This window comes from Triturus cristatus, chromosome 12 (assembly GCF_964204655.1).
Source record: "Triturus cristatus chromosome 12, aTriCri1.1, whole genome shotgun sequence".
NCBI classification, from domain to species: Eukaryota; Metazoa; Chordata; class Amphibia; order Caudata; family Salamandridae; genus Triturus; species Triturus cristatus.
The window spans coordinates 574502142-574529314 of record NC_140595.1 but is presented as its reverse complement, the minus strand read 5'-3'; the positions used below and the strand labels follow the sequence as shown (position 1 = coordinate 574529314).

The 27173-nt window shown below is 41.8% G+C and overlaps 1 protein-coding gene across 2 annotated transcripts in view; it reads right to left on the bottom strand.

Moving 5' to 3' along the window:
- Positions 1-27173, bottom strand: part of LOC146776281 (ATP-binding cassette sub-family C member 12-like) — a 1395717-nt gene that overhangs the window by 369527 nt on the left and 999017 nt on the right. For both annotated transcript variants that reach the window (XM_085639684.1, XM_085639683.1), the window contains exon 23: positions 5435-5572. In XM_085639684.1, coding sequence (XP_085495810.1) covers positions 5435-5572 — 138 coding nt within the window. The remainder of the gene's footprint in view (positions 1-5434; positions 5573-27173) is intronic.

Sequence of the window (27173 nt, the reverse complement as noted above, 5' to 3'; positions counted from 1 at the left end):
ATGAGTGTGCGCAAGCCTGACAGGAAGGTGGGTGACCTTGTTTTTGTAAAAAAGGGGGTGTGGTCTCCCAAAGGTGAGACCAAGTATTTTGGTCCCAAAGTCATGAAAAATGTGGTCATGCTTTCTGGTGGTGGTATCTGGAGCATGTCTCGTCTTTTAAAGAGTAGGAGTGGTGATGTTTATGTGGGTGGCTTAACCCAAGTCAGACACTCTCAGCCATCTCTGGAGAGACACTCACAGGGTGCTAATGGTGAGTTTCGTTCTGATCAGTCATCTATGGACAGACACACACAGAGTGGTGATGGTGACTTTCGTTCTGGCTTTTCTGGACGTCCTGTTAGGTCCAGAAGGCCGCCTTCGCATTTTCAAGATTATATTCTCAAGTAGAAATGTTACCTTACGTTTTCATTGTTAATTATTTTTGTATTTAACCCCTTAACCGCGGCGGTGCGGGTGATTTATTGCACGGGCGGGGCCGCGTCGGTCAACGGACGTGCGCATCACTACCGAGGTAGTGCTCGTGACGGCCGTTGGCCGACGCGCGCAAACGAGGGGTTAATTCCTAGTAGAGTTCATTGCTCTTATTGTTCTTTCTATTGATCCTTTTATCTTCCATGTTTTTCCTAAACTCTATGTTCTTTTTTCTTTCTATGCTTTATTAAGGGAAGATGTGTTGTAATCTGCTCCTTCTGCTCCTTTAAATGTTGTTCCATTCCAAAAATGCTAACCATGTCAACATCGGAACGCGTTGACTTCATTAGATGGAAGTCAGTTGTAGTGTCCGGCTGATGACATGGACTTTCTGGTGGGTTCACAAATAAACATATCTTGAATTCCCCTTGGATGCTTCCTCATTTCATTATATTTGTTTTATTCAAGGTACTTCGTCAAGTGCATGTCTACTCAATTTCAGTACTGCTGCAGACATTGGTCGGATTTCTATCAGCTATAACATAAATGCACATGCAGAAATAGTAAGTCAGTCCTGTGATTGTTTCATGGACTGAGAAAGCTTAAGACCATGAAAGTTCAACTTCACATCAATGAGGACATTCATACTGTTGCTCAATGACATCATCCAATTGCTTTTCACTTGCAGGAAGTTGTTGAGAAAGAATTGTAAATGTTGGTAAAGCATAAAAAATGTTAATGCTCTACTGGTCCAACACCATCTATGGTGATCATGCTCAAAAAGAACAGTGGTGGTGCTGTGCACAGTTGTGTCAGCATGAGTCAAGCTAACAAGTCAAATCAGAGAGAACAACATCCAGATCCACACATTGCAGATATGATTACACAGCTGAATGGTGCCAAAGTCTTTTCTCATGCTGATCTGAACAAGGGGTATCATCAACTCGAACTAGAGGAAAACTGCAGGTACATTACCACCTTTTTGCCTCATATTGATTTGTTCAGGTATAAATGACTACATTTTGGGGTGTAATCAGCTGCAGAACATTTTCAGGACGTAACTCGCTGCATAATACAGCCTGTCACGCATGCTTTTAATTATAGTATTGATACACTGACTGGTATTTGTAGCCACTCGAAAGGAACATGATAAAGCCCTCGCACATGGGTGGCTCATGCTGGGTGACATCGTTCTCACTTTGAATGCAGAAAAGTGTGAGTTTCACAAAACAAAACTCAAATTCTATGGGCATATTTTTTTCTGAAAAGGGGATGACACCAGATCCCGCTAAAGTACAAGACTTATTGCCCACTACTCCACCATGTGACCATGCTGCAATCCTTTTGTTAGCATGGCCAGTTACTGTTTCAGGTACATTTGTAACTTTGCCACAGTACGTGCTCTGTTGAAAGACTTGACAAAAAAGAACACTATGTTCTAGTGGTCACCTGAATGTGCTCGAAACTTTAAAAAATCAAACATGCAATTGAGAAAGCTACTGAAATGGCCTATTTTGATCCAAACTTCATACTGAGAATGTAGTAGGTGCTAGCTCAATGGGGTTGGGTGAAAGCCTTGCCTAGCACAGTGGACACAACAACTCTCAAAGACACATTGTGGTTTATACGAGCAGGAGTCTGTCGCAGACTGAACATGCTTATTCCTAACCTCAGAAAAAAAGTCTAGTTTTACTGTGGGCATGTATTTCTATACTGAAAGCACTTAACCAGTTGTCACTGACCACCGGACTTTGCTCACTAGTTTTGGGAATCTGAAGGCCAAGATTCCCCCTGGCATCAAGAGGTGGGGGTTGTGATTGCAAGAGTAGGATTACACTCGTGCATAGGCCAGGAAAAATCAAAATCCCGATGACTACTTTGCATGAGTGCCAGTGCAGTGTCACAGTCCAACATCTAAAGTGACTGAGACCTATGTTAACTTTATAGTCCAATCAAGCGTACCTGGAGCTCTTTCGGCAGAACAGATTCTTGCTACTACAAACACAGATCGATATCCGTGTGTTCTCAAAGACATTATTGTCCAGCAATCCTGGAAGAAACGCACTTGACCTCTTACGGATGACTTTGAATACCAAAAGTTCAAGAATTTGAGTAAGGAACTCTGTCACCCAAAAAGGTATTATATAAAGAGGGTCTAGAATTGTCATTCCAGAGAGTCTGCAACAACAAGGCATTGAACTAGCCCATGAGGGTCATCATGGCATTGTCGCCACCAAGAAAGCTCTCCTAGACTGAGTGTTGTTTCCTCGTCTTGACAAAAGAGTTGAAAGAGAATCAGAGTCCTGTCATTTGTCCAACTGCTTGTCTCCCAAAACAATGCAGTATCCATTAGTTATGTCTGAACTCCTGAAGCAGGTGCAGGAGAGGGCTGAAGCTGATTTCTTCGAACTCCTTAACAATGGACATCTTCTAATGGTAGTTGCTGATGAGTACTCACGATTTCTTCTTGTGAAAGACCGGTCATCAACCTCAAATGACAAATTCATTGGGACATTAAATGGCAATTTTGCAAAATGGGATGTCCCCTCTGTTCTCAAGTCAGATAATGGCCCACCATTCAACAGCTGAGAGTTTGAAGATTTTCTCACTAACATGAATGTTAAACATCAGAAAAGTACCCCTCTCGGGCCACAGGCCAATGGTGGTGTTGACCCTTTCATGGGTACCCTAAAGAGAGTTGTTCAGCATGCAATGCTACAAAGAAGTTATCTCAAATTGGCTCTAAGTTTAGCCTTTCTTGACTTCAGATCAACTCCCCATTCTACTATAGTAGAAAGCCCTGCCACCTTGATGTTTGGGAGACCAGTGGGAACCAAATTGCCGCAATGGACCACTCATAGTTCTACATAAGCGGACGAGATTTGTGCGATGGATTCCTTGCACAAGTCCAGAATAAATACCTAAGCTTATAAATGCTGATTTGCTTCAGACACATTTCCAAGAAAGGAGACCCGGTCCTGGTCAAGCAAAAATGGAAATGCAAATCTGATACTCCGTTCGATACTGAACTCCTATGGGTTGTGATGATTAAAGGACATATGGTGAGCACTCAGCATCCTGGAATGTCCATCACAAGAGACTCCTCGCACTGCAAGCCCCTGCCTTGATGTTTGTTGGCTCCAGATGTCAGAAGGAAGATCTGCCCAACTGAAAGTCAAGAGAGCCCAACTCCTAGCCTATCTCTGCATCCCTGGTGCCTGAGGCAGGCCCCTCTCTTCCATCTCATTAATATCACATGACTAGGTCAGGAAGATTGCTTCAAGCACCTTGACAAATCACTGAGGAGCTTTGATGGGTATATGTAATATTTGTACTTTGTATTTTACAAAGGGGGAGATGTAGTGTCTTGTAAATCTGAATAGCGGAACCCTTCTGGTCCCTGATGGACTCTGCAGGAAAATTACATAATTGTTTGGGTGTGACTGGGTATGGTTAATAAAGTTCATGACAGTGTGTATATTCTGAAGAATAAAGACATGCACTACAAAGCTCTGTGAGTGGCGTGGCTCTTTGCATATTACCGGGCTTGGGAGGATGCTACATTTCCCACATATATTATAGAACTTTCAACAAGATCAGTTTCTCAAGCACACCTGTAATATTTGGGGCCCAATCATTTTGGTAACATTTTAATGAGGAAATATTAGACATTGCTTCAACCAATGTGTAGATATCAGTCACCTTATTAACAGGCTTCATAATGCGCAGGATGGAGACATTAATCTGACTTGTTTGTTGCTTTTGCATACATAGAGGGTCCTTCATAAGCCTCATATTAACAAGAGAAACACAGAAAATTTTTCACTAAGCCCTTCATGTTATGTGTTATGTCATGTCATGTTATGTCATGTCATGTTACGTCATGTTATGTTACAGTGGTTGTATTTTATACTATGAACTCATGCCATTGCTGTGGTCTTGAAGTTCTGAATCACACCAATGTGTTCCAATAAGAATGCTTTTTCAAAGGTTTTAAGTTACCCTTCTTGGGAGGTGTTTTAATAGAACCTTATCACTGTTGCATTCTACCCCAATACGTGGGTCAAGTGACATAATTTCAATAATGTTACATAGTTTGTATCTGCTGACTTACCTCTTTTAAACCATCGTATCTACTCTTTACCACATTAATCGTTGGAAGACAGAACTGTAACTAAGCACATATTGGGGAATATCCTTCTGATTACCATTCTGAAAGCTTTTAACTACCATAAAACTCACTTTTTCTCTACCCAAGATTGTGGTCTAGGCACTTAGGTCTTGATATGGCACAGCTGAGACTCCTCTCCCAGAGGCATGCCATCAGGAAATCAGGATCTAGAAACAGTTACATCTGTATTGTGTTGTATATAACCACAATTTACTTATTGTTTAATTTGTTCATCTGTGTTAAAACACAGTCAGGAGTGGAATAAGGAATAAGTGGAGCATGCTGGGCCTGTAAATCATCATGATGTACATTATTTTGTACTCCTAGAATTGGCCACAATGCATTGTGTTTATTGGATGGAGGAGTTCTTAACACAAGCTACATGAACCTATAGTAAGTAAGGAGTAGGCAGCTGAGCAGAAGGGTCCATAGGGTAACCTGGAGTGTGGCATGCTGAGATTTATCAGAGTTTGATCTTCCCCTTTCCTGCCTCAATGAATGACAATGGATGAGGAAGGATGTGAAATTTATAACTAAACACACAAAACCAGTTTTCTATGTATGTGAATCAGAGTGCCAATATAAGAAGCATCCATCACAGACCGACCTGAAGGTGATGGGTGGGCTTTCATTGTTTGCTAATGGCATTTTGCACTTTGTCTAATGTGTTAATGCTTTAAAATATAATGGGAAGTATGAAAGGGAAATTTTAAACCACAGCTTTTAACATGATTAGGTTTAAGACGTCATACTAGCATACTATCAGTTGATGCATATTCATTCTGATGTTAATACAAAGACCAAACACACATTAAGTATCAGAGTAGATTTGCAGGTAATATATATACTCACTGATTGACGTATTCTTGCTTTTTGTCATAAGCATGAATTGTGCTGAGGCCAAGAACAGTGGCTGTGATATGAGAAAACCACGGAGAGCGACTTATGTTTTCTATCCTCTTTATCTCACTGACACTTTTCTGGAAGATTCTGCGACACAGGAGTACAAAAAATGGGGATGATATGTTTCAGATAAAAAAAATAGAAAAAGTACACATGTAGTGTGACATTTGATCATAAATCATAGGAGGATGTATGCCAGAATCTAAATATTAATTGAAAGAATGAGAAAACCCAGTAGTGTGGAAGAAACATTACAAAACAATATAAAAGACACCAATTTTCAATTGGGTTGGGAAGAACTCAAGCCTAGAAACACAACATGGCTTTATGTGACTCTCAAATAATGATGACAATATAGGAATTCTTGTATTGGTTATATTCTTCTAGAAGGTAGTTTGAATTATATATCTATATCTATATATATATATATTTCTCATCAAAAAGAAAGCACCACACTCGTCGAGTCTTCATTTCTTTGCTTCGATTTATTTCACAAATCTCACCACCACCACCACCCACGCGTTTCGACCATGGGTGAACCTAAGAATCGAATGGGCACTATGCCGGTTACTCCAGGAATACTTGAACCCCAAACGATTTCACCAATACCATGTGAACTTGTATCCATTTAACAAATAAATACATTAACAAATGTGTTAAAAGTGAGATCGACAAGAATCCAAGACTCTATGGCCCAGCATAATGATCAACAAAATGTTGAACACCAACTCTTCCCCATAAAAGATAAGGCTTGCATAACAACTAAGATGAACTGTGACCACTAAACTACTAGTGCCATAATGCCTTTATAATGGGCTAACATGGCTGAACTATAAATAGATGAGACATAGAATGGACTTACGATACCATGAACATGACCATTTCTTGGTCGAAACGCGTAGGTGGTAGTGGTGAGATTTGTGCCTTAACAATAAATCAAAGCTAAAGAAATAAGACTCGAGGAGTGTGGTGCTTTCCTTTTGATGAGAAATAAAATAGCGAGATTAGGTCCAACCTCGACGTCCAAGCACCTCCTGTGAAAAGAGTGCACTGAACCTGGACTGTTTTTTCGAATTATATATATATATATATATATATATTCACAGAAAAAAACATAGGTTTCAGGCACGTTATAGTTAGGAATTAGCATTTAAAAAACCTCAGTAATTCACTGAAAAAACCATAGGTTTCAGGGGTGTTATAGTTAGCTGGACTTTTCACTTGTACAAAACCATTGAAATTCCCCCGTTATAGTTAGTTCAGCTAACTATAACTCGCGCGCCCGCAATGCACTGCTGATGACGTCACATATTACATCACTCATGACATGGTCAGTGACTTCACTCATGACATCACTGATGACATCTCAAATGACATCACTGATGACATCACTGATGACATCATCCAGTGAATGCCTGTTTTTCTGAAAATTAAATATGTTTTATATATGTATATCTCAAGGTCGATGGAAGAATAAATGGGTGTATAAGTGTCTAAATGGATGATTTGTTTTTGAAAAATTGATTGTGTAACTGACTGATTAAGTGTATCATAGTGAATACATGGCTTAGTGAGTAATGTTTAAATATGTAAATATCTGTATCAGTCTCTCACTTTGTGTATAAGTGGCTGCATGGGTTGGTGAGTAGCTACATGTGTGTCTATATAGGTTATTAGTTGGTTTTTTGAGTATCAGTTTGAGTGTCTGCATTGTTCGGTGGGGGGTATTACGTAGTGCATAGGTGCATGAATGAGTGACTCACTGTTTGTATGTATTGAAGACAGCATGTGTGCAGGACTGTATGGGTGGATGAGTGTGTGTATGGGTGTGTTAGTGAGTGAATGACTGTCTCAATAGTGTCTTTATGAGTAACTACATATGTTTTAAACTAGTATATGTGACTATTGGTGTATATAAGTGAGTATATGTGAGAGTGAGAGATTGAAAGAGTTCCTGTATGAATAAGTATGTGTTTCTATAAGTGATTGTTTAAAAGACTAAGTATGTGTAAGTTTCCGTAGAAGTAAGTGTGGTGGTGTGTGTATAACTGTATATGCAAGTAAATGTATGTTTGATTCTTTATTAGCATGAGTGACTATGTGTGTGAGTAACTCTATGGATGAGTGGCATTGTGTAACAGGATGTATAGGTGTATGAGTACATATGATGAGTGAGTACATGTATGAGTGACTGTATAGGACTGTTGGTGAATGAGTGGATGTGTATATGGATCTCAGAATTACTGAAGAGGTTGTTGTAACTGGTATTGGTATGTCCATTGTTTTGAAAATTTTAGTCTCTATTTTTGAATGTGTGTATCAAAGGTTATATTAGGGTGAGAGGAGGTCTGCCACTCTATCACAAGGATGATGTCATCAGTGATGTCATCAGTGATGTCATTTGAGATATCATCAGTGATGTCATGAGTAATGTCACTGACCATGTCATGAGTGATGTAATATGTGACGTCATCAGCAGTGCATTGCGGGCGCGCGAGTTATAGTTAGCTGAACTAACTATAACGGGGGAATTTCAATGGTTTTGTACAAGTGAAAAGTCCAGCTAACAATAACACCCTTGGTTTTTTCAGTGAATTTCTGAGGTTTTTTAAATGCTAATTCCTAACTATAACGTGCCTGAAACCTATGGTTTTTTCTGTGAATTTCAAAGGTTTTTTAAATGCTAATTTCTAACTATGCCTACAGAGATAGGACATGTGAAGAAAGAAGAAAAAATGCACAGAAAGAAAAAAAAGAAGTGCAGAAAGAAGCAACAGAAGTCCTCAAAGACGAAGAAAAGTGCAGGAAGAAGGATAACGTGAAGAAAGAACAAAAAGAAGAGCAGAAAGAAGCCTTGTTGCAAAATCATCCTGTACCCTCAACTTTTTCAGACGGATACTGGTGGTAACTGAGTCTGACTAACCAGTCCTAGAGCCAGTGCTTTGTTAAAAGACATGTAGAATACAGTGAAAACACCTACATACACTAGGGAACATTATGCGTTGGGGTCCCCCTGTGATTAGCATGACCTCCTCTGTAAGCCCCTAGTATATAATAGGGCAGGGGGATTAAAACTACCTCTTAAAACAGGCCACAGGGCGTTTTTGCACACGTTAACTCAGGCCCCGTCCCCTCCCTTCACCACTGTGTAAACACGCCCTGTGTCCGTTTTTAGTTGGGAGATTAAGTTCATTTGAATCCTGAGGGTCCCTAGGGTCTAACTAGCCCACCAGGTACCTCCAGTAAGTGCCACAGAGCTGCGTTGCAGAGAGGTGTAAAAAGTGGCACGGCCTGGACCACCAGGGGCCCTCAGTATTGAAGGGAAATTATATCCCCAATTTAAAATGTGCCATAGTGCGTGTTTGCACACGTCACCTCAGGCCCCGTCCCCTCCCTTCACCACTGTGTAAACGCGCCCTGTGGCCGTTCTAAGTTGAGAGATTAAGTCCCCTTGAATCCTAAGGGTCCCTAGGGTCAAACTAGACCACTAGGTACCTCCAGTAAGCGCCACAGAGCTGCGTTGCAGAGAGGTGTAAAAAGGGGCTTGGCCTCAGAACACCTGTCTGCAGCGCAGCTCCCTGGCGCATACTGGAGATGCCTGTTGGGCTAGTTGGCCCTCAGAGACCCTCAGTATTGAAGAGGAATTAATTCCCCAACTTACAACTCGCCAGGGGGCGCGTTTGCAGAGTGCTGCAAGGAGGGGGCATGGCCTCCGGCACGATGCCAGTCTATTATTTATTTTATTTTTTTAAGAAGGGGGGCTGTGTGGTTCCCCTTCTTATTCTAATTTATTGGCCCTGATGACCCCATCCCCCAGGGCCTGTCTCCTAATTATATTTTTTTGACCCCAATCCCCAGGGCCGGCCTCTGTTTTTTATTATTTTTAAAAATATATATTTATAGACACACCTAGGACATGCTGGACAAACCGTACGTACCTATCACCATGACGATTTGCGTGATATTCATTAAAAGGCGACTATGCATACAATGAATCCACGTGGAATGTATTTACACCACTAGTGAAGCTCTGACATGTCTGATGCCCTACCGTGCCTAATCCCAGTAGACACCCTTGTCGTTTATTTATACAAACATGGGTAGCTATTGACGGGCACATTTAATACACATGCACACCAAGCCATTCAAAGGGGATTCGACAAAAATTCGACCAAAACTATGCAAGAAACCCCCCTCACAGTTAATAAAACACACATCCACTGCCGGATGTGTAATACTTTTTATTTTACTCTGTGAAAAGGGGACGAAATTCACTTGAGAGTCACAGCGCGCTCCTGGCAGAGCCCAATGCTGTGTTACACCCACCATTGCCTGCTGAGTGCCACACACCTCTGTGTTGTATTCCACCAGCTAGTGTATATGCTATGACACTTTCTAGCCCATGTGCACTGTAACACCACCCCGTGAATATGTCATGCCACACTTGTCTTCGCACGGGTTATATTGCCCCATCTAACGTGCCTTCCTCGATGCCTATGTTATAACGCACAGTGCTATGTCATACATATTACAATCTGGGATCCATATCTTTGTCACAGTGCATATGCAACGTTACACTCCCCAGCACATATTTTATATTACAACTTTAGAGACTAGTTAGGTTACACAACACTGCCCTGTGCATATTACACTCCAAGGCGCATATCGCATAGCACGCGCTAGTGCCTGTGCTATCTTGCGCTCTCCAATGAATCTGTCATTGCGTACAATGTATTGCATATTATATTTCATGCCCGGTTCATCTTATATCACACTTTTTGGTGCATAGTTTATACCATACACTATATCTAGTTTTCATTTTCAATCGTGCTCTCAGGACTATGTTCTATATAACACTGTGTTCACCTACCCTTTTCACGGGCATTACATTTTGCGATAGGGGGTGGAGGGTCAGGGGGTGTTTCTGCCAAGTGAGCCCGGAGTCACAGTCACAAACGTCCTCTTCTTCCTGAATAAAAGTGAGATTATGCTGCATACTTGTTCATATTTTAAGTAGTTCGCACAGACACACGTTTTAAAAACAATAAAGTTCCTAATACCCGCCTTCTCTGAACAGTTAGCTTGCTGCCCATCCCCCTCCTCCCTATCCTCTGTTGTGTGAATCCATGGACTAGCCTCCTCCCTCCTGCCATGCATGGTCTGATGTGCTGCCACTGCCCTCAATTTAGTATGATGTACCAGTCCCCTCCTCCTGCCCTCCATTGCCCAATTCTATGCCCCATCATTGACCTCCTGCTTAAACTCTGTGCTTAGCTTGCTGCCCCTATTCTCCTTCCCCCTGCCCTCCGATGTCTTTGTGCATGCCCCTGCTCCATCCTTTTTGCCCACCATGTTCCATGGACCTGCCACTCCTGTCTACTCTGAGTGTTCTGTTGAGCTGCCACTCCCCTCCCACCTGCCTAGCATTGTCGGATGACTGTAACCTGTCCCTGCCACCTCCACCCTGCCTGTCCACATGCCATGCCCCTATCCTCTTCCTCCTGTCCTACATGGTCCATTGTACTGCCACACCCTTCTGCCCTCCCTGGTCTGTTGTGCTGCAACTGCTCCTCCTGCCTGCCCCGTGCGGTCTGTTGTGAGGCCCCTTCCCCTGAACCTTCTTGTCTGTGCACAGGTCCTGACCCTCCCTTCTATCCTCCAACGTCCTTTGTGCATGCCCCTGCACCCTCCTTCTTGCCCATCATAGCCATTGTGCTGCCACTAACCCTCCCACTTGCCATGCATGGTCTTCTGTGCTGCCATGGCCCCTCCCACCTTCCCTGTGTGGTCAGTTAGCTGCCCCTGATCCCCTCCCACCTTCCCTCCATGGTCTGTGTGTATTCCATCACAGCCTCACTGTTGCTTTTCATGGTGTGTCTTGCTTCTAGTGCCCATCCTGCCTGACCTCCATGGCTATCTTGCTGCTCCTGCCCTGACCCCTTGCCCCCAGCCCTCTGTTTACATGTGCAGACCCCTACTCCCTCCCTCCTGGCTTGTCTGTTCCATTGTAATGCCCCTGATCCGTCCCTCCTGCCCTTTATGGTCTGTTATGCTGCAGCTTTCTCTCCTGTCTGTCCATTATGGTCAGCTAGCTACCATTGCCTCTTGCCCCTCTGTTCTCTGTTGTCCATGTGCATGGTCCTGTCCCCTCCCTCTTGCTTTCTATGGATTGTTGTGCTGCACTCCCGTCCCGCATGCCCTGTGTGGTGTATTGTGCTGCTGCAATCCCTGATGCCTGCCCTGCAGGGTCAGTTTGGTGCACCTCTCCATGTCCCTCCTGTCCACTGTTATCCAAGTCCATGTCCCTACCCCATTTCCTTCCATGATCCAATGTACCATACTTGCGAACATTTTGAACTTGGGAAGAGGGAGATTTTGAAAAAAAACTGGGGTATTGATTTTCCCCTTTGAGTTACATTGAAAAAGAGGAGATTGCAGACAGGAGACAGATCAAATAAAGCCCATTTGAGCTTAAAAACATTGGACGTTTCCTGGCTGAATCGGGTCTGTTGGCATGTATGGTTGTACTACCATTGCCTCTTCCTTCTGCCCACAATGGTCTATTACATTGCCACAGCCTCTCTTGAAAGTCCTGTATTGTTGGTTTGTTGCCCCTGCCCCCCTTTCCACTGCCCTCCATAGTCTGTTGTGCTGCCACGGCCCTTCCTGCCTGCTCAGTGTGGTTAAATTCTTCCCTTTGCACCCTCCTACCTGCCTTCAATTTTCAGAGTCCGTGCCCCTGGCCTCTGCCTTTCAACAGTATCCTAATGAACAACTAGATTGCTAACATTCTATATTTATTACAAAAGTGTGGAACGCCTGACGTCATCTTGATGTAATCAAAACTGTAATACCTAGAGCATTTCCTTTAGAAATTACATATATGAGAGCGTCTTATTGGCATCAAAATTATGGTTAGTGCTCTAAAAGACTAAAATAAGGACATATTTTCTGAGTTTTCAAATAGCGACAAAGCACTTTTAAATTATTTGTTATCTTTATGTTTTTTTATCCAGTTGACCACTTGATTAAATGTTGCACTTAGGGGAGAGGATGTGGTGTTACTTCCAGAACTGCAGACTTTGCAACTGGGGAACCAGGTTGGAGTTTCTGCTTCAGCTCGACATTCTGTGATTCTGGTCAAATCACTTAGTCTCCCCATGTCTACAACCAAAATGAATTTGTTCTTGTGTGATGTAACCAATGCTCATGTAAAGCACTCCAATACCTGACAAGTCTGCACTATATAACACTGCAAAAACACAAAATAATAAGTGTTTTGCACACTTCTGTCATTGGGCTATATTTGGGCTACATCTGGGTGATTTTGGGCTACATTTGGGCTCTTTTGTCTCCGGTGGCCATCTTGGGAGATTTATTTGTTATGAAGTTTCCTAATTTCTTCATGTACTGCAGTCTCCTCAGTAGGAAATGCTTTCAGTTTTTTACTTTGATTCCATCATGAAGGTATTCAGATATGTCACACATTTGCCATAAATTCTGAATGTTAGCACTCTAGTTGCTCATTAGATCACTGTAGTAAAACTACTGTTCACCATGGAAGTCTGCTCCTGGTATTAAAAGTGCATGTTTCAGTCTGCATGTCAGAATTTTTTAATGAAATAGAAGAGGATTTGAGAAGTCACTCAAAATGTGCCCTCATTTTCTTTCTTCAGCATTAATCATATTTTCTATGGCAAAATGAACCCCCTCATTGTGTTCCTTTTTAAATTAAATGTTTTAAGTGTTACCAGTTTATTCCAATCAAGATGGCTTCAGGTGTGCCATACTTTTGTCATAATGAAGACAGTAAGCGCTCTAGTTGTTTTTAAGAACACTCTGGGACATTCTGTCATTGGGCTATACTTGGGCTACATCTGGGTGATATTTGGGCTACATTTGGGCTCTTTTGTCTCTGGTGGCCATCTTGGACGACTTATTTGTTATGAAGTTTCCTAATTTCCTCATTTACTGCAGTCTCCTCAGTAGGAAATACTTTCAGTTTTTTACTTTGATTCCATCAAGAAGGCATTCAGATGTGTCACACATTTGCCATAAATTCAGAATGTTAGCACTCTTTTTGCTCATTAGATCACTGTAGTAAAGCTACTGCTCACCAGGGAAAACTGCTGCTGGTATTGAAAGTGCATGTTTCAGTCTGCATGTCAGAATCTTTTTATGAAATAGAAGAGGATTTGAGAAGTCACTCAAAATGTGCCCTAATTTTTCTTTCTGCAGCACTAATCATACTTTTTATGGAAAAATGAACTCCCTCATTTTCTTCCTTTTTAAATTAAATGTTTTAAGAGTTACCACTTTAATCCAAGCAAGATGGCTTCAGGTGTGCCATACGTTTATCATAAGTAGGACTGTTAGCGCTCTAGTTGTTCTTTGGAACACTCTGGGAAGCTGCAGTAGAACACAAAGGAATCAACTGACAGTCTCTGCCCTTGTTGGATGTACATGTTTTACTGAGAATGTCAGACTTCATTCTCACATGACTGAGAAATATAATGTGAATTTACAGAAAATAAGCTCTCAGTTTAGCTTATAGATCACCTTCCAAACCTCTGTGGGAAAAGCATGAGAAAATATTTTTCTCTCAATCATGATATCCCAGCAGAAGGCTTTTTCACATGGTGAAATCACCTTAGAACATACCACAATTCCTAAAATGAGTATGGTACCATCAACAAATGATTTATAATGTAACTAAAGTCTTAAAACCTTCTATTAACTGCAATGCTTTTTAATGAGGTGCTATCATGTATATTGGTCCCAAGATGGCTGCCAACACTTTTTGGATGAAGTGCTGACAGCCAATCAGATCTCAGGATGAGATGTGTGGTTAGGCTCCGCCCACATATATATATGATTTTACTTTTGATTTTCTCAGGAACTACTGAACAGATTGACACCAGACCTGCAAAAGTCACTTCCCTGACCTGAGGACTACCTCTCTGCCAAATTTCAAGTAATTCTGTTCAGCCATTCGGACTGTACCTTCGACTAAAGGTCCTATGGAAAAATGCATGGGGAAAACGTGTTTTGGGACCCCCCTTTTTTCTCGGTCCCCGCTTGACGAATCACCCCGGGACTTTCAGGGTAGAAGCGAAGCGGAGCGCCCCACCTATTTTGAAAATTTTGCGAGGATTCGTCAACCGGCGCCAAAGTTATTCCAAATAGAATGTTGCGGATTTCCTATGGAAACACGGTCCTAACTATAACTATCTACTGGCGACTGCCAGTAGATAATATATATATATATATATATATATATATATATATATATATATATATATATATATATATATATTCACCGAAGAAACCATAGGTTTCACACACGTTATAGTTAGGAATTAGCATTTAAAAAACCTTGCAAATTCACTTAAAAAAACATAGGTTTCACACGTTATAGTTAGGTGGATATTTCACTCGTAAAAAACCAATGAAATTCCCCCGTTATAGTTACTTCAGATAACTATAACTCGCGCGCCCGCAATCCTCTGCTCATGTCGTCACATATTACATCACTCATTACATGGTCAGTGGCATCACTCTTGACATCACTGATGACATCATCCTTGTGATAGAGTGGCGGTCGCGCGAGTTATAGTTATCTGAAGTAACTATAACGGGGGAATTTCATTGGTTTTTTATGAGTGAAATATCCACCTAATTATAACATGTGTGAAACCTATGGTTTTTTAAGTGAATTTGCAAGGTTTTTTAAATGCTAATTCCTAACTATAACGTGTGTGAAACCTATGGTTTTTTCAGTGAATTTGTATAGTTTTTTAAATGCTAAGTTATGTATGTATTTTATTTTTTTCTATATTTATTTTTCAATAAACTACGTATTTTTTTTTTTAATGGTTTTTCACCGTGCGCGCTCGGTGCGCGCACGGTGCACGTACCCCCGCGATTTAAAAACAAATTTTTTAATGTTTTTTTTGGCCTTCGGGGTCCTTCAGGGACCCCCTGACCAAGGCTCGGGGGTCAGGAACTCTCTACCCTACCCCCTTTTCATGTTCGCCACCTTCCTTTTCCACTCTCGCACTGAAAACAAACAAAATGGCGGCCGACACTTCCTGATTTCGACCGATTCGAACGTTGACTGACATGTAACAACCAATCAGAATTACGCTTGCACACGTTAGGGTGCGCGGCTATAGATATGTATGTGCTTTTAAATGCAATTTTCTCTGGAAATACTGATCAGGTTGACTCCAAATATGCAAAAGGCACTTCCCTGACCTAAGGACTACCTCTCTGCCAAATTTCAAGTAATTTTGTTCAGCCGTTCGGGCTGTACCTTCGACTAAAGATCCTATGGAAAATAACATGGGGAAAACGCGTTTTGGGACCCCCCCTTTTTTCTCGGCCCCCGCTTGACGAACCCCCCCGAGACTTTCAGGGTAGGAGCTGAGCAGAGCGCCCCATTAGTTTTGAAAATTTCGCGAGGATTCGTCAACTGGCGCCAAAGTTATTCAAAATAGAATTTTGAGATTTCCTATGGAAACTAGGTTGTAACTATAACTATCTACTGGCGACCGCCAGTAGATAATATATATATATATATATATTAGTTGCCCAATACATTTGCAACTGTTTTGTGGACTATTTAACTGCTATAGATAATACCAATACCATTCTATGCTGCATACCCCAGGCCAACATAAACTTATGTCACATTAGAGAACATACTGAAAGTCACACAAACAGGATCAGGGTATGTAAATGTAAAACACTGCATATTGCTATGGGTAGTTCGCTAATATCAAGAATGTGGTCTTGAAAGAGTGTTATTCTGCATACTGTTACTCTATTAGTCATATTTTGATATATCTCTATGACTTGTATTGCTATAGTTTACTGCTAGAGTGTATTACGCCATGAGGAAGATATATGCTAAGGGACATATGTTAGAATAATACACTATACACTATGAATGTAAAGAAACAAAGATACAGCACATGAAAAAATGTGTTAAATTTGTAATTTTAATAAGCCAATAAATAATTTATTATGTCCTAGATGTTGCTACAGTGACAAACATTTCATATTTACGCATGTGCCTCTTTTTAAATGGTCTTAGAACAACCATATAATGCAGTTAAGTGTCTTATGTCTAAAACATCAATTTGTATATAAAATATATTTCAGCAAACAAGTATTAATTCGGGAGAGTGGAATTAGATATTCTCACTGTAAATTTATGCTTTCGGTAGGTATGGTCATTTTATTTTAACATGTGGAAAACATGTAAGAAATTGTATTATTAATTAAGGGTGAATGACTACCCACCTGAAGGAATACCCACAACTCTTGTCAAGGTGAACCCTCAAAGTCAGCAAATTATCCTGAGCTCAACCCTCTGGTAACTATGGCACAAGCTTAACTGAGGACATTGTGTAAAGTATTTACACAGTACCAAAACAGGACAAAGTGAAACGTGCAACACAATAAAAATCCCAAATCAAATTAGAAACAAAGTAATTTTTTAAGAAATAAAATGCCACCAAAATAACAAAAATCCAATTAACAGAGCCAGAGATAAGACTTTTTAAAATTATAAGTAAAAAATACCACTAAAAAGTACTAAGTGCTAAAAGCAGGTCAACTGGTCATGGTAGACTAGTTAGCATGTGAGCTGCATTGTAGATCACACATACAGAGCAGGAAAATTATTAAATGATAGTTTTCATACTGGATGGATGTTTGTGTTAGCACATAGCAGCCAAAAGTGAGTCAGTGCAGAAAAAAAGAAAATATGTGCCTCATCTTTGTAGATAAGGCTTTGTTCTACTCTCTTCCTTTCATGCACCACAGCTAGCTTTCATGCAACTTCAGTTGTTGTGCTGCATTACTTTCCATTAAATGTAGGCATTTGTCAAAAAAATGGAAGTCCAAATCCTCCAACGGGTTAAGGTAGCAGCTTGAGTTTCAGGAGGGCTCAATGACGTGGAATAGCCGTTGGACGAAATCTTGGTTAAGTCATTGATTTAGGTTCTTTAGAGTCTTTTCAACAGCCCATTGCTCTTGGGATAGTATGTTGTGGAGAACATGTTTTAACCCCACAGTCATTCCACAAGGACTTTATGTACGCTGACATCAGATTGGTCCCTCTATCAGATACTGCCTCCTCTGGAATGCCACCTAGATAAATATTTCCATCAATGCCTTGGCTACTACAGGTACAGTCACTGTTCTCAGTGGTATGGCCTCAGAGTACCAGATGGCATGATCCACCAAAACAAGCATAAACCAGGTCCCGAGGGCGGTCTTTGAGCCCAGAGGACCATCAATGTCCACTCCTACCCTCTCAAAGGATGTTCCTACTTTAGAGAAATTCTGATGGGGAGCCTTTCGCTTCCCTGTAGATTTGTCACACAAAACAGGCAGAACACATCTACATTGGTCCTAACCTGGGGCTAATGCATGTGTGTGTGACCAAGCAGTAAAACGTTTCGACCTGCCTCCATGTCCTACTAAGGGAAGGCATGAGCCAGCTCCATAAGGGAGGCCTGATAGCACTGGGGATTCACCAACACTCTGGTTGACCCTGACTCAGGAACTGTAGGCTCACTATTCAGGTCATTGGCCCAGTAAAGGTAGTCATTACCAGAGGTGTCTCTATCCTTCTGGCCTTCATTCTGTCGCTGAAGACCCTAGAGTGGGGGCTCTCCTTCTGCACCTTGCAGAACTCTGCAAGGGACAGTCCTCTTGCAGTTTGCCAGCCACAAACTCAGGTGGGACTTCCAGACCAGCTGCTGCCTGCCATGTACATTCCTAGTCCTTCCCCTCAGGGTTGAACTCCTCCAAGACAGTGGCAATTTTAGGGGTTGGTTTCCCATGACCCCTTCTTGATGGGAATCTGGCCCCTATTTCAGCCTCCTTGTCCTTCTGACAACCTTCCTAGGATGTGTGATCATACCAGACCTGACAGCCTTAGGCTGGTCTTCTTACCAACTTTTTGCCTACCTACTCCATTTTTATGACCTAAATTTTGCTGGTATTAGGACTCTGTACACTTTATCACAGATATATGTATCTGAGGAGTTGTCTGTACCCTGCGGTACAGAGTGCAAATTGATTGACCCGTGCTTTCATCCTATGTGGTTATGTTTCCTCATTCGTTACATAAGGCATTTTTGGCTGAGCCTGTATATTTTAGAGGCAAGTACCTGCAAGATTGATTTCTTCTCAACACTGAGTCCCGAGGATGGTCTCTTGGACCCATTTGGCCACTTGACAAGTCTATCCTTCTTAACACAATTAGTTACACTTTGTGGTGTGTCAGTTCCATCTAACCAGTTGAAAGATAAGGATTTAACTGATGGGACCATGAATGTATAAACTTCTGCTATTAAGAGAATTGTATGCTTTCCTAGATCCTTGTAATGAGTTTATAGTAGTAATTATGAGGGATAATGTGGCAGAGCCAGTGTTAATATGTTAAAATATGTATGTATTGCTGTTTATATTGGTGTATACATTGTTTTTGTACTAAATGTATGTACTGTGCATTTGAAGAAACATTGACTAAGTTATAAAATAATATACTTTTGTTCATATCAATACACCGTGTTTGATTTTCGAAGTGATTATTGCATGGTATGTAATAGGATCATCTAGATGACCAATTAACTACTGAACGTTGTGTAAACAATTCCTCCAAGAGCAGGCCCATAGTAGCATTTAATTTACAAGTCCTGAATATATGAATTAACACTATACTAGGGAATTATAAGCAAATTAAAGAATGACAGTTCAGGATCAACCAACCATACCCTGTTTAAGGGAGAGAGCATACGCACTTTAGCACTGGTTACATTTTTGTGAGTAGACCATAATACTTTTGTATAATAATACTAGTAGACCTCAAGCACTGACTGTGCTTACGTACTTGAGTAGCCCCTTGTCTATGCCTCAGGCCTGCCATTGCAGAGCATGTGTGTAGTTGTTTATACTGCCACATCGACCTGGCAAAATAAACATTTTGCCTGTCCCGAACCATCCCTTTCTATACATATAAGTCACCCCTAAAGTAGGCCCTGGACAACTCAGAGGGCAGGGTGCAATGTACACGTTCAAAGGCAGGACATGTTCTTTTAGCTTTTACATGGCCTGGTAGTGAAAATCTCTCAAAGTCGTTTTATCCTACTGCAAGGCCTATTTATCCCATTGGATAACATTGGGATTACCTTTTTACATTTTATACATGTAATTTCCAATTGGGAATAGATAAACCTTTCAGGTCTGGATTCTCCGAAATCACAATGTCAAATCCAAATCTATGGTGAAGTCTGATTTTAAATTGCAATTCTGAAAATGCCACTTTCAGAAATTGGCATTTTCTTACTTCATCCATTGATGCCTAGTAGCCTATATCTGATCACATGAGTGGGTGCAGTTGGTGGTTGGGTTAGGTGTATTCCTCATAGACAGCCACACACAATGGGAGCTTGGTGTGTCTCAATGGGCCATCACTGGCCTGATGGAAAAGAGGAGCTGGGCACAACCTCACTCACACCTGTATAGGCTGTGTCCTTGCCATTTACAAATGACTGCATACTCCCCTGGAGTGAGTCAGGAGCTAAGGCAGGAAGGGCATGTCTTACAGTCTCCCTCACCACTGGGTATAAGTATTGGACCGCAGATACCACCACTTTGATACACTTCTGTCATGTGTTGAGTTAGGCCCAACAGGAATTTGCATAATTCTTACATATACACAAATCCATTTTTCTAAAGTCGCCTGCTCTTTGCCACATTAACATTTGACAACCATTTTTTATTCATGACGCTCCAATTGGTTTCACAGAAACACCGACCTTGCTGACACAGAACACTGAGAGAATCACATCGCACTGCCTTAGCATTTGGTGAAAGGACTCTAACGTGCGTAATACAAATGTGTTTTATTATTACATCCATATGGTGATACAGCTACCTGTAGAACACAAACAATGGTTGCCCTATCATTATCTCGTTCCAAGGCAAGGATGCCTTTTCTATACATAGCCTTTTGTTTCCTAACATAATCAGAGGAAACACTTCTACTGATCTCGAGGGATCCCTGCATGCTGAAACTTTTGCCTAGCAGCTGACAGAAAACACTGTGAGGGGTATCCAGTTTGTGTCCAAGACGGGGTCGTACACTCAAGGTAAAGAGGTTAAATCATCCAGACAGGGGTTTTCTTGGCAAAATATACATTTGCACCCTAGACATATAGGTTAGGTTTAGCATCGTAGAGATGCGCTCGGATGTTACAATCTCTTATATGTATGCATATATAACCTGTCTCAACAAGATGGTGGAGCTCTTTGTTTTATTTATCGCAGCCCACACATTTTATGCAAGAATCACTCTGGTTCAATAAATATTGAAAATGCCCCCTGTGTATTATTTGTATATTTTCTGAGCAAAAGAAAGTATAAGTCACTGAACGAAAGTGTGAAGCCTCTCACCATGGTTCCTGAGGGATCAGAGTTGTCATCTTCAGCGATGCCGGAACTGTTTATTCCCTGTTGCGCAGTTCCTACTGATTGGTGGGCACTAAACTACACTTCTAGACCTGTGGTTACTCTGGCAGGAAGAAAGACTGCTGTCATGCTCAAGGACTACAACTTTGCTGGACAGCTACTTTGCAGGACTACTGCTTTTCTGTGCTGACCTGCGGGCCTGATGCTCTCCTACCGGGTTAGAAGGATTTGACTTGCAACACTTGACCACAGAACCTAGAGTCACTTCAAGGGCTAGTTGGCAAGCCTCCTGATCTGAAGCCTCAGGGACATAAAAGGTTTCCGCCCCATAGCAACTGACACATCGACTCGACTGCACCTTGCATCCTCAACACCCAACTTCACATTGCAAGCACCGTCAACAGGAACCTCGCTATATCAGGACCTCACACCGCAGGCTCGCTGCATCTTGGAACTGACTCATTGGCTGCTCGGTACATCTTCAAGGTGTATCCACGTAATGCTCGGCAACCCAGATTTAAAGTATTCTGTTCAGCGAGCCTAACTGGGTCCCTGTAGCTAGACCATGCTCCAATATTGTCGGCCTGAATTTGTGACTTTGTCCCAGTCCGGCGCAACCAGATATCCCCAATAGAAATTTGTGCTTTTAGACACTATTTTTCGCTATAAACTTTAAAAAGTCATTATCTCCGGTTCTAATAATTGGAGTTTTGTTCTTTTGATCTTGTTTTATTTATTAATTTCCTCACTTGGTGCGGGAAACATTTTGTGTTGTGTTTTCATAGTTTTGCTGTTTAAAGTGTTGCACAAATATTTTACACATTGCCTCTAAGTTAAGGGTGACTGCTCTGTGCCAAGCTACCAGACGGTGGGCACAAGTTAATTTAGGATTTCCCTATACTTTACCCTGACTAGAACTGTGGTTGCAGCTTAACCAGGGCTCATATCCCAGTCATCCAGTAACGCAATTTCTAACAACTCATGAGCACCAATTCAGGCAAGCCCAACATCTCAGCAAAGGACCAGTGCTCTACCTCCTTCCGGGTAGTGTGCTCCAGCTCAACCCCAGCAGACAATTAACAAGCATAGCTGGACTCACAGCAACCTTAAGAAAAATCAGTGACCCCACCCCACTCCAGGGAAACCAACGCTATTTGATACTGACTGACCTGGTTATCAGCATTCACTACTTGGTGGAATACATCTGGGATTACCTACACTGCAGACACCAGCTGACACCTCAAAGTAGTCAAACTGGCTTCTATATTTAACAGACCTTCCACCCTCTTCCCATTGATAATACAACACTGCCTCTATTTCTTATTGCTAACAGGAATGGGGCACTTGGGCACCATAACTTTGCCACCCAGGGACATTAGTGTGATCTCTTCCCATTCTGCAATGCAAACCTAGGCAACTTCTTCCACAGCACTACACTGGCAATTCCCGTGGTTTCCCACCAGTGTGAGGCTTTTTGGGAATTCCTGAGTACCCTTCCTTGTGCCTGTCAGTAGACAGTCATAGCACCTGGGCTGGAAGGGCACCATGGGTTTCTAACCACTCAACATACCTTCTCATTTCAGGACTGGAATGGGAATTCCTCCATTTGAACCCATTTTGTGGCCTTATAGAGAACACCTTGGAACTATCCCAGCCTTTCCCTTCCTTTTAATGATCGGGATCCTAACCTCCTTTTAAGTGCGCTCGCCCTCGGGTACCTTTTTGGATACTCCGGTGCTGAGCCAGAGGTCCGCTTCCTTCCCAACCTCTCTGGGCACGGTTAGTTTGGAATCTATCAGGTGCTGATGCAACTATGTAAAGCAATTACTAAACATGTGTGCCTTCATAAGCAAATTGTACAGCCCATCATAATCCTTTACTTTTCTACCCTTTACACAACCTTCCAGTTCCTTGTAAATGGATCCTAGAAAATCCACACAGACTGGTGTGTCTCTGCCTGACTATCTCTTATTGTCAAGTGCTACTTATCTGGGGCCTGGCCAAATTTGCCAATAAGTCCATTTTTCATGGGGACATACATAAGCTAGTCAGCTGCATCTGGGGGTCAATAGTGTATCCTTCCCAACAATAAGCCTGTATTTCCACAGGCTAACCCCCAGGCCCCTTCAGGAACTCTGTGCATGCACAGGGCCACTTCATAAGCTGCAAACAAAGATCTATGTCATCCCCACCACATAACTGGGCATCAGATGTTTGGGAATGTGAACTCTTTACCTCTTCTAGGTAATTCAGTATCACTGTCATAATCACTGGGCTCAGAGGCCCTGCAGAACCTCAAGTCTGTCTTTTGTAGGCTCCTCTCACAGACCAGCAATACATTTTTACTCTACAATGCCAAGATTCCTGCAACTCGTGTTTTCTTTTCCTCAACAGCCAGAGCCAATTGTTTGTCCTCCATACCAAGTGTGGCCAGTTGCAACTTCAAAGCATTCTCTACCTGCCTGTCCTCCAGCTCTGATTAGGACAACATGTGGGCAGACACACTGCTTATTGCCCTGGAAACAGCAGGTACTCCTGCACCTTTGACTGCACAGTCCTATGGCACTCTTGCCTCTTCAATATCATACTAATTTCCCTCTTTGACTTCATCCTCATGCTCCATTGAGGTGGATTACAGCAGACTAACTTCCACCCAAGCTCTGAGGGCATTGTGAAATTCCTCTTTCTTGGACTCCCTGGTCAGTCTCAGCCCCTACTGTTTGCACACACTCCTCAGCTCTGAAATGAGAGGCTCTCCATGCTGGTCAGATCCATCTCCATGTGTTCCCAAACACTTAAGATGCAAAAGTGGAAGGACAGAATGTTTTTTGAGGGGGAAAAACAAATAAAAATCACAAGCTGATAAAAAATAGAAACATTTTATTTTTTGCTGTCAATTTGAAAATAAATTTTCATTGTCAACCTAAATCACTGCGCTAGATCACTGTGTGGTACTGTAAAACACAAATCCTGGGTACCACAGCTGAACACCAATATAAGAAATCGGATTTAATTGAGGTGGAAGACTACCCACCTCAATGAACATCACATCCCTTGCAAGGGGGAATCCTCAAAGTCACTAAATTAACCTGAGCTCAACCCTCGGTAGCTACGGCATGGAGCAGACAGGTTTACGTTAGGACAATGTAAAGTATATATGCAGTACTACAACCGTAATAAAGTCAAAAACGCAACACAGTAAAAATCCAGAATTTGAAAAATCAATTTCAATTCATAAAATGATACCAAAATGGCAAAAGCCTAATTATGGGAACCAGAAATAAGACTTTGTAAAGTTTTAGGTAAAAAAAAGCACTAAGTTGCCAAAGCAGGTCAGCGGGTCATGGTAGACCAGGACATAGGTCAATTGCAGGCCAACAGCAATGGAGTATGGGTTGGATATACAAACCTGGTTTGACTTAATCGGAGGTTTAACCTTAGGACTTAGGGCCCAAAACTGGAAATCCAAATTCAAATCCATCAGTGGGACAAGGTAGCAGACCATGTCTGAGGACTGCTCCATGACGTTGGATAGCCACTGGACGAGGTCTCGTGAAGTTGTTGATTTCGGCAGGAAAAGCTTCCCATAGGAAAAGCTTAACTTTGCGACCAAGGGAGTCCTTTCGTTGGTTGGGTACTTTTGGTGCCTTCGTCCGGTCAAGATTTCTACTTTTGCACTTTGGGCCTGAATGAGATCTTAACGGATTTGGTCCAGCTGCCACTTTTTCTACAGTTTCACCACCCACCTTCTTGGCGGTTCACCTGCTCTATTTAGATGTTAGCGGGTCCATGGATGGAAGACTGCCCAAGTGCCGCCGACTCCACCAACAATTTTTACCCGCATCGACATTGTCATGGGCAGAACCAGCTTTCGGCAGGAGTCCAGCCAAGAATACCACTGGGCCAATCACGATGTGCCTTTCCGTTGAGCAGGAATACCTCCTACTTTGAGCTGGTGGAATAAAAATGAATTGAAGAGAAAAACGTACCTTATTTTCTGTTTCCCCCTTCCGTTTCTGTCTTGAATCCCATTGTCCAGGTCCTCCCTTTTCTGGTACTACATAACAACAAAGCAAATCAACTCCGTTGTCGTCACGATCTAAGGTAAGCTTCTTTTGCACTTGTCTTACTATGAATAGTGTGTTGACAACTGCTCTAACCTCGTGTATTTTTACATTGCTCTTTAATGCATTTTTATGTGTAATGCATTAGTGTACATTTGACAAATTATCAAGGTAAAATTAATATGCCTGTATTGACAGTTAAAGAAAAATGTTTGTGGTTGTGGTGGTTGTGGGTGTTGTGCTTGTGGTGTCTGTGGATGTGTTTTCAATAGTGTGTGTGTTGTTTGTGTGCTATGCAATGTTAAAAAAAGGGGCACTTTGTTTTTTGAATCGCCACTGTGGGATGCGGAAAGCCCCTCTGAATCATCTGGCTTCACTGATTTGTTCTGGGGGGAGGCCAATCTCATGGCAATCATTGCAGTCTACAATCAGAGTCAGCTCAATTTCCAAATGGACAGCTGGAGCCACAACCTGCTTTCTTCAGCCCTGTACCACCGATGTATGTCCCTATTCCAGGACATTTGTCTTCCTTTCGGGGATCCATTGATCAATCCCTTAGACTATCCCCACAAAGCCCTCCTTCCTCGGTTTTGTTCGGAAGTGGTTGTCCTCAGGTGTGGGCGGTGGATGCCCTTTCAATTCCTTGGCCCTCGGGTCTTTTGTATGTCTTCCCTCCGATTACCCTCCTCCAAGGGTGCTTCAGGCGATTCGGGTTGAGAGGGTGTCAGTGATCTTGATTGCCCCTTTTTGGCCTCGTCCCTTTGGTCTCCCTCTGTTGCTTCAGTTGTCCCCAGGCAGATTTGTTTGGTTACCAGTGATCTCGTCCCCACTTCAGTTCCCAGTCCTGTCCTTGCCCTGTATCCATCAACTGAAACTGACAACTTGACTCTTGAACTCTTAGCATTGGAGACCTTGGGTTGTTCTTCTCTGGTGACACAGGATTTTCAGGAATCCCGCTGGGATTCTACACTTAAGTCTTACAATATTTAAACATTCAATCTAAACTTTATTCAATTTCTTCTTAGAAAAACCATCAAAGTATACAGATACATTAAAAAAACATTCATTTATAAAAAGATTACAAACATATATATCAAGAATAAATACAGGTACTTTGTAGAGCCTCACATTTTCATTTAACACTGACTTTCTACATTTGATCACAGCCTTTAAAAACCTTGACATAATGTAACAAGTATACACAGTGGATATGGACTGTAGAAATAAGTATGCGGGTTGATATTGTATAAAACCCTGTGACCTCAACAGTGGTAAAATCCAGCACTTTCTCTGATCACTATAACATTTACAAAATAAGATGATATGCTATAATGGCACATCATTCCAAGGACATTTTACTAAATTTTGGGATCAATCATTAATCAGTGGAAAGCTAGTCAAACGATGGAATATATTAAGCCTATGTGAGTTAGGACAAACCTGTCTTGAGCATTATACACATTTTTTAAATACGGTTGCATATCGTAGGTAACCAGCGTCATTTGGTTGTTACGAATGCTGGAATTCAGCAGTTCAGCAGACATTCTTAATTCCTCAAGTAGTGACAGATAATTGGCTTTAAGATTCTTTCTACTAATGCCTTCCAAGGTTTCAGGTTAGTCAAAGAACTCAGGATGGCCAATGTCACCCATGACATTTTTAATATATTTACCCACAGTATTTGATAAGCAGAGTGAGATTTTAGGCAATCCCTAATAATCTCATGAGTGAGGATGGTTAGCTCTGCGGACCAAATTTTATGCCACAATAAAATTGGCTGGATCTTGACTAAATCAGTTAGAAAGGATAACCCTGGCTCAGTGATACATACATCGAAAGAGCAACTACTAGGCACCGCTAAAGGATATCTCAAAAAGGCATTGTCTACTACTTGCAAGGCTTGACAGTCAATGTGCCCCAAAAAAACCCACCCCATATAGAGCTGTTGATAAACATTTTATTTTATATATTATTAATAACTACATGCGTGGTTCCTGCCAAGTTTCCTCGAGACGTTACACACAGCTGTAGTGGTTTTCATAAATTGGAGATTCCTAGCACCAATAGCTTGTTTCCAAGAACCCGCCTAGTCAAACGAAATACCTAAGTAGGAGAAGGTCTTAGGCAGGCTAATC